The sequence below is a fragment of the Sus scrofa genome, chromosome 2 (genome assembly GCF_000003025.6).
Source record: "Sus scrofa isolate TJ Tabasco breed Duroc chromosome 2, Sscrofa11.1, whole genome shotgun sequence".
Classification (NCBI taxonomy): domain Eukaryota; kingdom Metazoa; phylum Chordata; class Mammalia; order Artiodactyla; family Suidae; genus Sus; species Sus scrofa.
In genome coordinates this window covers 83,806,791-83,820,506 of record NC_010444.4, presented here as the reverse complement: position 1 = coordinate 83,820,506, position 13,716 = coordinate 83,806,791, and the positions used below count along the sequence as shown (strand labels likewise).

At 39.8% G+C, this 13,716-nt stretch overlaps 1 protein-coding gene across 3 annotated transcripts in view; it reads left to right on the top strand.

The window, feature by feature from the left end:
* The window catches only part of GFM2 (G elongation factor mitochondrial 2), a 73,379-nt gene that overhangs the window by 23,390 nt on the left and 36,273 nt on the right, over nucleotides 1–13,716 (top strand). For all 3 annotated transcript variants that reach the window (XR_001307056.2, XM_013994896.2, XM_021084448.1), the window contains 3 exons: nucleotides 103–191; nucleotides 1,968–2,028; nucleotides 2,285–2,464. Coding sequence is in view for 2 of the 3 variants with exons in the window: in XM_013994896.2 (XP_013850350.1) it covers nucleotides 103–191; nucleotides 1,968–2,028; nucleotides 2,285–2,464 (330 nt within the window). In the remaining variant the exon portion in view is untranslated. The remainder of the gene's footprint in view (nucleotides 1–102; nucleotides 192–1,967; nucleotides 2,029–2,284; nucleotides 2,465–13,716) is intronic.

Sequence of the window (13,716 nt, the reverse complement as noted above, 5' to 3'; positions counted from 1 at the left end):
CAATTTCATGTTGTTATAGGTTCTTAGGTCTGCTTATTCCATGTGTAGTAACATAGTTGCTTTTGTCAAGTAAGTGGTTTATTTTCCTGATCTTTGCTTTAGGCACAAACTCTCACAGTATGGAGGCAAGCTGATAAACACAAGATACCTCGAATCTGTTTTTTAAACAAGATGGACAAAACTGGAGCAAGGTATTTAGAGTGTTTCTTTGGCTTATCAAAGTAAGAGTACAATTTGAGCTTTTAATGCACTATAACCTAAATTTATTTATTTATTTATTTTTGTCTTTTTTTTTTTTTTTTTTTTTTTTTTTGCTTTTTCTAGGGCCACTCCTGCAGCATATGGAAGTTCCCAGGCTAGGGGTCCAATCAGAGCTGTAGCCACCAGCCTACGCTAGAGCCACAGCAACGCAGGATCCGAGCCGCGTTTGCGACCTACACCACAGCTCACAGCAACGCCAGATCGTTAACCCACTGAGGAGGGCCAGGGATCGAACCTGCAACCTCATGGTTCCTAGTCAGATTCGTTAACCACTGAGCCACGACGGGAACTCCTATAACCTAAATTTATAAATAGCTATTCCTTGTAAGGTATACATATTCCATGGAATCCCAATTCATTCCCATTTAAAATAAATTTCCAAGCAGCCAACTCCTAGGTAAAGTTACAGAGTGGGGTTAACAGAGAGCTGGTAGATGATGAATCATTCTGACAGAGTGATTCTTGCTGATTGCCTGGTTCTGTTTTGAGCTGTCCTTTTATTGCTGAATGTTTCATTGCCCCCCCATCATTGCTGACAGTAGAGGGTAGAGAATTATTTCCTGTAGTTGCCTCAGAGAACAGTGTTCTTCCTTGTCTCCTCATTGTCTATACCTGGTCTCAGTGACGGGACACCAGGAGAGGAGAACACAGATGTTTTGAGACTGGCATATAGGCAAAAGAGGTAATGCTGAGATGTGGTGATAATACTCCAAACTTAAAGACTGGTAATTGAAAATGGATAGGTTCTTCTGAGAACAGAATTCAGAATTTAGAGTATCAAGAATATATGAAGGATTTGGAGAAAATGTGGAAGGTGGTGAGAACTAAGATACAAAGAAATCTCGGGGAATGTGATACAGAGAGATCCTGATGTGTGCTATGAGAGTGGCAATGAGAAAACAAACTGTCTTTCCTAGAACCACACAGTATGTTTTGTGTTTCTATACCTCTCTCTACAGTAATTCTAGGGCTGCTGGATTAAAGGACCTTTGTTTTGATTAGTAAAGCATAGCAGCCTTCAAAGTGTGCTAGGCTCAGGTTCTGACCTTTTCTGTTTGGAGTTCCTTGAGGTGGATGGAAGTTCTGCCTATACTGATTGATAGCACCGGTGACAAGGAGGAGGGAGATGACTAATGATGACTGAGGGAAAGACATTGGGAGCAGAATGAACTGCATGTTTGTATGAATCAGCCCATGTGCCAAAGATGGCATGTGTGCCCTAAAGTTAGCACGGGAATGAACAGCACAGCATATGATATGAAGAATGCCTAAGGTAAAAGTATAGGAAAATTAGTCAGGTTGGCTCTTGGAAGAAAGTGGATAGCGATGTGTGATAACAAATGCAGTTGTTAGGAGAAAGAATCTCTGACTTGTAATCATGAATCTTGCATTTGAATCCCAACTCCAGTTTATTATCTGTGGCCTTAATCAATTCCTTCAACCTTAACCTCAAACTCTAGTTAAATGAAGCTCACAATAATGTAAACTCTAAATACTTGTGTCAGAATATTACTTGTGTGTCAGAATTATGGTAGAAACTCAATCACTGTTATCTGAAATTAATGTTAAAATTTTAGAGAAGATGTTATGTGGAAAACTGTTAAGTGGTGACTGTTAGGGACAGTAAAAAGGGTTATAATTTTAGAGAACATCCTGAAGTCCTGTTTTAAGAATCTTAACATTTTTAACTATTTTACTTTCTACAGTTTTAACTATGCAGTTGAAAGCATCAGAGAGAAGTTGAAGGCAAAACCTTTACTTTTACAGGTTGGTTGATTAATTTTTGGTTGATTAATAGAAACAGCTCCTCAATTTCCTCATAAACTTATTTTACTGTGATGAATACATTTTTGAAGGTGTATCTCAGATTCCTTTTCAAAGAAGTTAGGATATAAATAAAAATAGACATAGATTATGAGACATTTGGGAGGAAGTGGGGGAAAGATAAGTTTTATTACCAGTGCAGTTCTATTGAGATCTGATGATCATTTAATAAAATGTTACTCTCACTCTGGACTTACAGTTACCAATTGGTGAAGCCAAAACTTTCAAAGGAGTGGTGGATGTAGTAAACAAAGAAAAACTTCTTTGGAATCTCAATTCAGATGATGGAAAAAACTTTGAGAGAAAACCCCTCTTGGAAGTGAGCGATCCTCAATTGCTGAAGGAGACAACAGAAGCAAGGAATGCCTTAATTGAACAAGTAAAAAAAATACTTTGAGTTTAAAATTGCAGAAATATTTAGAAACTTGAAGAAAGATTTATTGTGAAGTTTCATATAAAATTACGTATGGAAAATGCAAAGTGTAATGAATAAATACAGTGAACACTATTATAATTACCACCCAGCTTGAGAAATAGAATATTATTAATACTCCTGAATTTCTTTTTTTCTTTTTTTGGTCTTTTTGTCTTTTTTAGGGCCACACCTGTGGCATATGGAGGTTCTCACGCTAGGGGTCAAATCGGAGCTGTAGCCACCAGCCTACGCCAGAGCCACAGCAACGCGGGATCTGAGTTGTGTCTGTGATCTACACCACAGCTCACAGCAATGCCGGATCCTTAACTCCTGAGCAAGGCCAGGGATCCAACCTGCAACCTCAATGGTTCCTAGTTGGATTCACTAACCACTGAGCCGCAATGGGAGCTCCTAATAGTCTTGAATTTCTGTGTGCTGCTTTCTATTCTTTCTTCTCCCTTCCACTAATCATCTAGCCCCACCACCCTGCTACCTTAATTGCAGTGTTTATCTTTCATTTGCTTTACTTTATTACAGATGTGTATGATATCTAAAGAACATAGTTTTTCATGTTTTTGAATTTTACTTAAATGGAATGATACTGTTTGTATTTTATTACATTGTTCATCATTATATTGGAGATTATTTATGTGGTACGTGCGGTTATACTTGATTCATTTTCAATATTGAATAATGTTCCAGTATATGATTTTCCTACAGCTTATTGTCTGTTCTCTTGTGGATGGACTTTGAGGTTGTTTCCTCTTTTTTGCTATTATAAAAAAGGTTGCTGTGAACATCTTAGGAGGTATCTTTTTGTGCACATGTGCAAGAATTTACTAAATCTAGGAGTGGAATTGCTAGGTCAAAGGCTATGTCCATCTTTTACATTAGCAGGTGTCAAATTATTTACAACATTTTTTTTTTTCTTTTTACAGCTGCACCTATGTCATATGGAAGTTCCTGGGCTAGGGGTTAAATTGGAGCTGTAGTGCAAGCCTATATTACCACAGTCATGGCAACACCGAATATGAACTGCATCTGCGACCTATGCTGCAGGTTGCAGGAATGCCAGATCCTTAACCCGCTGAGCTAGGGCAGGAATCAAATCTGCATCCTTACAAACACTATGCTGAGCCACAATGGGAACTCCTAGAAATTTTTTAAACAGTTTTTTATTTTCTTTTTTCTTTTGTTCTTTTTTTTTAAAAAAACCTATAGTTTATGTACAGTGCTGTGCCAATTTCTGCCCTATGGCAATACAGTCATACATATATATGAATACATCCTTCCATTATGTTCTATCTCAAGGTATTGGATATAGTTCCCTGTGCTATACAGTAGAACCTCATTGCTTATCCACTCCAAATGCAGTAGGTTGCATCTACTAACCCAAACTTGCAGTCCATCCTACTCCCTCCCACCTCTCTCTCTCTTGGCAGCTATAGGTCTGTTCTCTATGTCCATGAGTTTGTTCTGTTGTGTAGATAGGATCATCTGTGCCTATTTTAGATTCCAGATATAAATGATATCATGCAGTATTTATCTTTCTATTTCTGACTGACTTAGTATGAGAATCTCTAGTTCCATCTATGTTGCTGCAAATATTACTTTTATACTTTTTTATGGCTGAGTAGTATTCCATTGTTTGTGTGTGTACCACATCTTCTTAATCTATTTGTCTGTCGATGGACATTTAGGTTGTTTCCATGTCTTGGCTGTTGTGAATACTGCAGTGAACATAGGGGTGCATGTATCTTTTTCAATTGAAGTTTTGTCTGGATATATGCCCAGAAGTAAGATTGCTGGATCATATGGTAGTTCTGTATTTAGTTTTCTCAGGTACCTCCATACTGTTTTCCATAGTGGTTGTACCAGTTTACATTCCCACCAACTGTGTAGAAGGATTCCCTTTTTTTTTTTTTTTTTTTTTACACCCTCTCCAGCATTTGTTATTTGTACACTTACTAATGATGGCCATTCTGACTGGTGTAAGGTGGCACCTCATTGTAGTTTTAATTTGCATTCCTCTAATAATTAGTGATGCTGAGCATCGTTTCATGTGCCTGCTGGTCATCTATATGTCTTCTTTGGAGAAATGTCTGTTTAGGTCTTCTGTCCATGTTTTGAGTTGTTTTTTTGTTGAGTTGTATGAGTTGGTGTATTTTGAAGATTAAGCCTGTGTCAGTTGCATCGTTTGCAACTATTTTCTCCCATTCTGTAGGTTGTCTTTTTGTTTTTGTTTTTTTTTTTATGGTTTCCTTTGCTGTGCACAACTTTCAAGTTTGATTAGGTCCCACTGATTTATTTTTGTTTTTATTTTTATTGCCTTGGGAAACTAACCTAAGAAAACATTCGTATGGTTTATGTCAGAGACTGTTTTGCCTACGTTCTCTTCTAGGAGTTTGATGGTGTCTTGTTTTATGTTTAAGTCTTTAAGCCCTTTTGAGTTTATTTTCGTGCTTGGTGTGAGGGTGTGTTCTAGTTTCATTGCTTGACATGCAGCTGTCTGGTTTTCCCAGCAGCACTTGCTAAAGAGGGTATCTTTTTCCCATTTTATATTCTTGCCTCCTTTGTCAAAGATTAACTGACCGTAGGTGTCTGGGTTTCTTTCTGGGTTCTCTCTTCTGTGCCACTGGTCTGTATGTCTGTTTTTGTACCAGTACCACACTGTCTTGATTACTGTAGCTTTGTGATATTGTCTGACGTCTGGGAGAGTTATGCCTCCTGCTTGGTTTTTGTTCCTCAGGATTGCTTTGGCAATTCTAGGTCTTTTATGTTTCCATATAAATATTTGGATTGTTCTAGTTCTATGAAAAATGTCCTGGGTAATTTGATAGGGACTGCATTGAATCTATAGATTGCTTTGGGTAATATGACCATTTTAACAATATTTATTCTTCTAGTCAAGGAGCATGGAATATCTTCTCATTTCTTAGAATCCTCATTAATTTCCTTGATTAACGTTTTATGGTTCTCAGCATGTAAGTCTTTCACATCCTTGGTCAGGTTTATTCCCGGGTATTTGTTTTTTTGGGGGTGCAATTTTAAAAGGTATTGTATTTTTATATTCCTTTTCTAATATTTCATTGTTAGAATACAGAAATGCAACCGATTTCTGAATGTTAATCTTATATCCTGCTAATTTACTGAATTCATTGATCAGGTTGAGTAGTTTTTGTGTGGAGTCCTTAGAGTTTTCTATATATAGTATTGTGCCATCTATATAGCTTGAAAATTGTACCTTTTCTCTTCCAATTTGAATACCTTTTATTTCTTCTGTTTCTCTGATCGCTGTGACTAGGACTTCCAATACTATGTTGAATAAAAGTGGTAAGAGTGGGCATCCTTGTCTTCGTCCAGATTTTAGCAGGAAAGCTTTCACCTTTTCTCTGTTGAATATTATATTGGCTGTGGGTTTGTCATGAATGGCTTTTATTATGTTAAGGTATGTTCTCTGAAAAGAGTTTTTATCATAAATGGATGTTGGATTTTGTCAAATGCTTTTTTTGCATCTATTGAGATAATCATGTGGTTTTTGACTTTTCTTTTTACATTACATTGTTTGATTTGAATAAGTTGAATCATTCTTGTGACTTTGGGATGAATCCCACTTGATTGTGGTGTGTGGTCTTGTTTATATGTTGTTGGGTTCGGTTGGCTAAAATTTTTGTTGAGAATTTTTGCATCTGTATTCATCAGACATTATAATTTTCTATTTTGATACTATCTTTTGTTTTGGTATTTGGGTGATGGTGGCTTTATAGAATGTATTTGGGAATGTTTCTTTTTTTTTTTTTTTTTTTTTGTCTTTTGTTGTTGTTGTTGTTGTTGCTATTTCTTGGGCCGCTCCCGCAGCATATGGAGGTTCCCAGGCTAGGGGTCGAATCGGAGCTGTAGCCACCAACCTACGCCAGAGCCACAGCAACGCGGGATCCGAGCCGCATCTGCAACCTACACCACAGCTCACGGCAATGCTGGATCGTTAACCCGCCGAGCAAGGGCAGGGACCGAACCCGCAACCTCATGGTTCCTAGTCGGATTCGTTAACCACTGCGCCACGACGGGAACTCCAGGAATGTTTCTTTTTATTCATTTTTTTGGAAGAGTTTAAGAAGGATGCGTATAAGTTCTTCATATGTTTGGTAGAATTTGCCTGTGAAGCCATCTGGTCCTGGACTTTTGTTTGTAGGAGTATTTTTATTACATACTCAGTTTCATTTCTGGTCATCAGTCTGTTCAAGTTACCTATTTTTGATTCAGTTTTGGTAGGCTATATATCTGTAGAAAGTTGTCCATTTCTTCTAGGTTGTCAAATTTGTTGGCATATAATTGTTCATAATATTCTCTCTTTTTTTTTTTTTGTATTTTTGCAGTATCCATTGAGAGTTCTTTTTCTTCATTTTTAATTTTATTTGGGTTCTCTTTTCTCTTCTTCTTGGTGAGTCTGCCTAGAGGTTTGTGCTTTGTTTATTACCCTCTCAAAAAACCAGCTCTTGGTTTTATTGATTTCTTTTTTCTTTTTCTTTTTCTTTTCTTTAGGGCCACAACTGTGGCATATGGAAGTTCCCAGGCTAGGGGTTAAATTGGAGCTACAGCTGCCAGCCTACACCATGGCCACAGCAACATAGAATCCTAGCCACTTCTGCAACCTACACCACAGCTCACAGCAACGGCAGACCCTCAATGCATTGAGTGAGGCTAGGGATCAAACCCATATCCTCATAGATACTCGTTGGATTCATTTTTGCTGAGCCACAACAGGAACTCCCTCTATTGTTTTTTTTTTTTTTTAATCTCTATTTTCTTGATTTCCTCTGTGATTTTTATGATTTCCTTCCTTCTGCTGACTTTAGTTTTTGTTTGTTCTTCTCATCTGATTCTTTTAGGTGGCAGGTTAGGTTGTTGATTTGAGATTTTTCTTCTGTCTTGAGGAAGGCCTGTGTTGCTATCAACTTTCTTCTAAGAATTGCTTTTGCAGCATGCCATAGATTTTGTATGGTTGTGTTTTCATTTTTGTTTGTCTGAAGGTATTTTTAATTTCCTTTTGATTTCCTTGTTGACCCATTGGTTTTTTAGTACCATGTTGTTTAGTCTCCATGAGGTCATTTTTTCTCTTATGATTGATTTCCAGTTTCATGCCATTGTGGTCAGAAAAGATGCTTGAAATGATTTCTGTACTCTTAAAATTTGTTGAGGTTTGTTTAGTGCCCCAATATGTGGGCAATCCTGGAGAATGTTCCTTGTGTACTTGAAAAGAATGTATATTCTGGGCCTTTTTTTTGGATGTAATATCCTGAAAATATCAATTAGGTCTAATTTTTCTGTTGCGTCATTTAGGATCTCTGTTGCTTTATTAATTTTCTGTCTAGAGCATCTGTCCATTGATGTGAGTGGGGTGTTAAAGTCTCCTACTATTGTGTTCCCATCAATTTCTACTCTTTTTTTTTTTTTTTTTTTTTGGGTCTTTTTAGCTATTTCTTGGGCTGCTCCCACGGCATATGGAGGTTCCCAGGCTAGGGGTCTAATCGGAGCTGGAGCCACCAGCCTACGCCAGAGCCACAGCAACGCGGGATCCGAGCCGCGTCTGCAACCTACACAACAGCTCACGGCAACACCGGATCGTTAACCCACTGAGCAAGGGCAGGGACCGAACCCGCAACCTCATGGTTCCTAGTCGGATTCATTAACCACTGCACCACGACGGGAACTCCAATTTCTACTTTTATGTCTTTTAGTATTTGTATGTATTCGGGTGCTCCTGTATTAGGGGCATATAATTAGGATATTAAGTGTAAATTCCTCTTTTGAATTGATCCTTTTATCATTAAATTGTATCCTTTTTCTTTATGGCCTTTGTCTGATATGAGTATTGCAAATCCCACTTTCCTGTTATTTCCCTTCCATTAAATATCTTTTTCCATCCCCTTTCAATTTATATGTGTCCTTTGCCCTAAGGTGGATCTCTTGTAGGCAGCATATTGTAGGCTCTTATTTGTTATCCAGTCCGCCACTCTGTGTCTTTTGATTGAAGCATTCATTCCATTGACATTTAAGGTAATTATTGACAAATATGAACTTACTTCCATTTTAAACCTTGTTTTCCAGTTGATTCTGTGTTTCTCCTTCCTTTCTTTTTCTTTTTTGTTTGGATGATTTCCTTTTATACTTGTGTCCTCTTCTTTTTGTTTTTTGTGAATGTATTGTTTGATTTTGATTTGCGGTTGGTCTGTTTTTCTTTTTTTTGTTGCACTGCACCCATGGCATATGGAAGGCTAGGGGTTGAATCAGAGCTGCAGCTGCTGGCCTGTGCCACAGCCACAGCAATGCCAGATCCAAGCCATGTCTGCAACCTTCACTACAGTGCATGGCAACACCAAATCCTTAAGCCAATGAACGAGGCCAGGGATTGAACCCACATCCTCATGGATACTAGTTGAGTTTGTTACCACTGAGCCACAATGGGAACTCCCGCCCTGTTTTTCAAGTATGTTAACCCCTTCCTGTATCTGCTTGCTTTAGACCGATAGTCATATAGGTTTAAGCACATTCTAAAAAAAAAAAGTCTAGGAGTTTCCATCATGGCTCAGTGGAAATGAATCTGACTAGCATCCATGAGGATGCAGGTTCGATCCCTGGCCTCGATCAGTGGGCTAAGGATCTGGCATTGCTGTGGCTGTGGTGTAGGCTGGCAGCTGTAGCTCCAATTCAACTAGGAACCTCCATGTGCTTTGGAAGTGGCCCTACAAAGCAAAAAAAAACACTAAAAAAAAAGTCTAGATTTTCTTACACCCCTTCCCCACATTTTATGCTTTTTTCGCTATCCTTTTTTACATCTTCATGTTTATCCTTTTGCTATTCCTTGTGTTTATCATCATTTAACTCAGCTTTTGTCTTTGCAAATGAATTTTTAATTTTCCTCTGCTCCTCATGATTTCTAGTTCCTTTTGTAATCTGTGTTACTGTTGCTATCTGTTCTTAATTCCTTCAGTATTTTCATTACACCCTTTTTTAAGGGTGTGTCTGTTAAGACTTCAGAGGTCTGTTTCATTGCTTTCTCCTTCAAGGGAATTCTCCTTTTCACTGGGAATGTTTCCTGTGCTTGTTAATTTTGCTTATATTTTTCTTACTCTGTCAGTTTGGGGAAGATAGTAATCTATCGTAGTCTTGGAGGGCAATTTATATGTGGGAGTGTTCCTGATCCATAGGTATTTTGTGAGGGCTTACTATTTTTTTTGGCATGAGGGCTGCTTTTGGTTTGGAAACTTGCTTGTCTCTTTTCCTTAGTGTGTGCAGGCTGTTATCCTCTTGACAGAGGTGGTGCAGGTGTATGGGCCTGGGTGTGTGCCTCCAGGGACGGGGGGCAATGGACAGTGCTGGCAGGCAGTGCCTGACAGCCAGGCCTTTGGCAGTGGTAAGGATCTACAGGGAGATCGGGGTGGTGGGCTGTTCTTGGCTACAGGGCCCTGGGCAGCAGCAGGGACCCTCAGGGGCTTTGCCAATGGCAGTGGTGGAGTCTGTGTTCCCAGGGAAGTGAGGGCAAAGGGCAGTGCTCAGTTTCAGGGCCTTCTGCTGTGGTAACCCCTGATGTGACTTGGGCTGCAAGCAGTGCCAGTTCACAGGACCTTTAGTGATGGGGGCTATGCCCACCTCAGGAGTCCGAAGTGGCTGTGGCAGTTTGCACCAGCTCTCCTAGACCGTACAAGAAGCACATCACTGCCTGAGAGCCTAGGTGTGAACTGAGAAAGAAGTTTCTGTGGTGGTCTCACCCTTCCTCCTCTCACCCTCCCCGACAGTGGCTCCTTGCTTTCCGTGAAGGCCGAGGCCTCCTCCTGCACTCTCTGGGCTGTGGCAATCCACTCCCTAGCCATGGCGTCCCACTCTCTAGCCTACTCAGGCTGTTTCGACACAGCCACCTTTAGTCCTTTCCCTGGAACTGACCTCTGTACCCCGAGTCTCAGCGCTCAGCCCCTGTCATGAATATTTCCGACTGTGGTGCCCTTTGTCTGTACGGCTCTTTCTCTGCTTTGCCCTCCTCTGACCAGCCGCTCTGCTTTGCTCCAAGGCTTTGATGTTAGCCCTCTGTTCAGGTTGATCTCCCTTCAGTTAGGGGGCCTGCCATGGTGCTAATTTCTTGCCTCTTTCACAGCTCTCTCTCAAGAGTCCTTGTCCTGTCCTGTTTCCTTTTTTTGTTTTCTTTTTCTCCCTCTCTCTCTTTTTTTTCTCTACCTACTTTTGTGGAGGGTTTCTTCCCTTTTTGGAAATCTGAGGTCTTCTGCCAGCATTCAGTAGCTGTTCTGTGCAAATCGTACATGTAGATGGGTTTTTTTTTTAATGTGTTTGTGGGAGAAGGTGAGAGCCATGTCCCATTCCTCCACCATCTTGATTTCGCCTCTAAACAATCAATTTTATAGTTTATAACTCTGGACTTTAGCCACCTTCAAAATTTTAATAAAGAAATAGTAGCATTGTTAATATTTATAAGATCTATATGGTATTAGTAGTGTATAGAGTAATAAGTAAATATATATCTTTTTTTTTGTTTGTTTTTTGCCATTTCTTGGGCCGCTCCCATGGCATATGGAGGTTCCCAGGTGAGGGGTCTAATCGGAGCTGTAGCTGCCGGCCTATGCCAGAGCCACAGCAACCCAGGATCCAAGCCTCGTCCGAAACCTACACCACAGCTCACAGCATCACTGGATCCTTAACCCACTGAGCAAGGCCAGGGATCAAACCCACAATCTCATGGTTCCTAGTCAGATTCGTTAGCCACTGAGCCACGACAGGAACTCCAAGTAAATATATATCTTAAATATAGTGCTAGAATCTTATGGTAGAGAAAAGCCTGAGTCTCAAAACTCATTGCTGTGGCACAGGTCGCTATTGGGCTAGGGTTTGATCCCTGGCCTAGGACTTTTGAAGCCAAGAAGAGCAAAAAAAAAAATGGATCCTCTTCTCATTAATTTTTTTGCCCACCTTTTGTATGAAGTTATTTTTGAAGTGATCTTTTTCCAATTTTAATATATAGTCATCATTAACGTTATCATTTAACGTAATGTTCATAGTTATTTACTTTTTTTTGGTCTTTTTAGGGCTGCACCCGTGGCATATGGAGGTTCCCAGGCTAGGGATCTAATCAGAGCTACAGCTGCCGGCCTACACCACAGCCACAGCCACACCAGATCTGACCTGTATCTGCAACCTACACCACAGCTCACAGCAATGCTGGATCCTTAAGCCATTGAGCGAGGCCAGGGATCGAACCTGCGTCTTCATGGGTGCTAGTCAGATTTGTTTCTGCTGAGCCATGACAGGAACTCCTCATTGTTATTTTTTATTAATGGATAGTAGTCATCAAAGACTTACTGTGATCTAGCTTAAATGCCTCACATATATTAATTCTCATAACAGCCTGCTGTATCCCCATTTCATAGGTAAGGAAACAGTCTTTGAAAGCTTAAATAGTTGTCACACAGCTCATAAGCAGCAGAACCGGAATCTGATTCCAGGTCTTTCTCAGTTAAGAGCCAGAGCTCTTACCTGTACTTGCTGTACTGCTTCTCTAATTTGGAGGGACATAAAGAGAATACAAGTGGCATTGACATTTATTAATCAGTAATTGTGTACATAATTGCTTCCAACTTTGAGGGTTTTTGTTTTGTTTTATAAAAAAGGGCTATCAGAATAAACCTAAGTGATTTTTGTCGTCTAGTTGAAGAGCCAACACACACTTGAATGCATATTTCATTCACGTTGTTTTGGGACACGGTAGTATATAATGAAAACAAAGAAAATTTGAAACTATCAGTAGATAGTTATGAAATGCTAATTACAACGAGTACATACAGAGGATAAGACGGCATCACACCTGCTAGGATAGTTACCATTAAAAAAATAAAAAACTGGGAGTTCCTGTCATGGCTCAGCAGTAATGAATCTGACTAATATCCATGAGGACATGGGTGGTATGGGTCACAGGTGTGGCTCAGATCTGGTGTTGCTGTGGCCTGGGCCAGTAGCTATAGCTCTGATTTGACCTCTTGCTTGGGAACTTCCATATGCCACAGGTGCAGCCCTAAAAAAAAAGACCCCCCCCAAAATTTTAAAACCCCCAAAAACACAAAACACAGAAAATTAGTGTTGATAAGGATGTGAAGAAATGGGAACCCTTATGCATTGTTTGTAGGAATGAAAATGGTGCAAATACTGTGGAAAACAATATTATGATTCCTCAGAAAATCGAAAATAAAATTATCATATGATCTAGCATCTCCACTTTTGGGTATATCCAAAAGAATTGAAAGCAGAGTCTCGAAAAGGTATTTGTACATGAATGGTCGTGGCAGCATTATTCAAAATAGTCAAAAGATGGAAGCAGTCCACATGTTCACCACCAGATGAATGCGTAAACAAAATGTGCTACATACATACAGTAGAACATTATTCAGCCTTGGGAGTTCCCGTGGTGGCTCAGCAGTCACAAACCCGACTAGTATTCCTGAGAACATGGGTTCAATCCCTGGCCTCGCTCAGTGGTTAAGGATCCAGCATTGCTGTGAGCTGTGGTGTAGATAGCAGACACAGCTCATATCCATGTTTCTGTGGCTGTGGTGTAGGCCAGCAGCTGCAGTTCTGATTCAACCCTTAGCCTGGGAATTTCCATATGCTGCAGGTATATATATATATATATATATATATGTATATGTATATATATATATGTATATATATATATATATATATAAAACACATATGTATATGTTAATTATTCAGCCTTAATAAGCAAGGACTTTTTTTTTTTTTTTTTTAGGGCCACACCTGTGGCATATGGAAGTTCCCACTCTAGGGCTCAGATCAGAGCTACAGCTGCCAGCCTACACCATAGCCACAGCAATGCCAGATCCGAGCTGCATCTGCAACCTGCACTGCAGCTCCTGCACTGCATCTCAGGCAATGCCAGATCCTTAACCCACTGATCGAGGCCAGGGATCAAACCTGCATCCTCATGGATCTTAGTCATGTTCATTACCACTGAGTCACAATGGGAACTCTCCGGAAGGGAATTCTGACATATGCTACAACATGGATGAAATTTGAGGACATTATGCTAATTGAAATAAGCCAATCATAGAAAGACAAACACTGTCTGATCTCACTTACATGAGTTAGCTAGAGTGTTTGATTTTATAAAAACAAAGTAGAATGATAGAGCTGGGGGA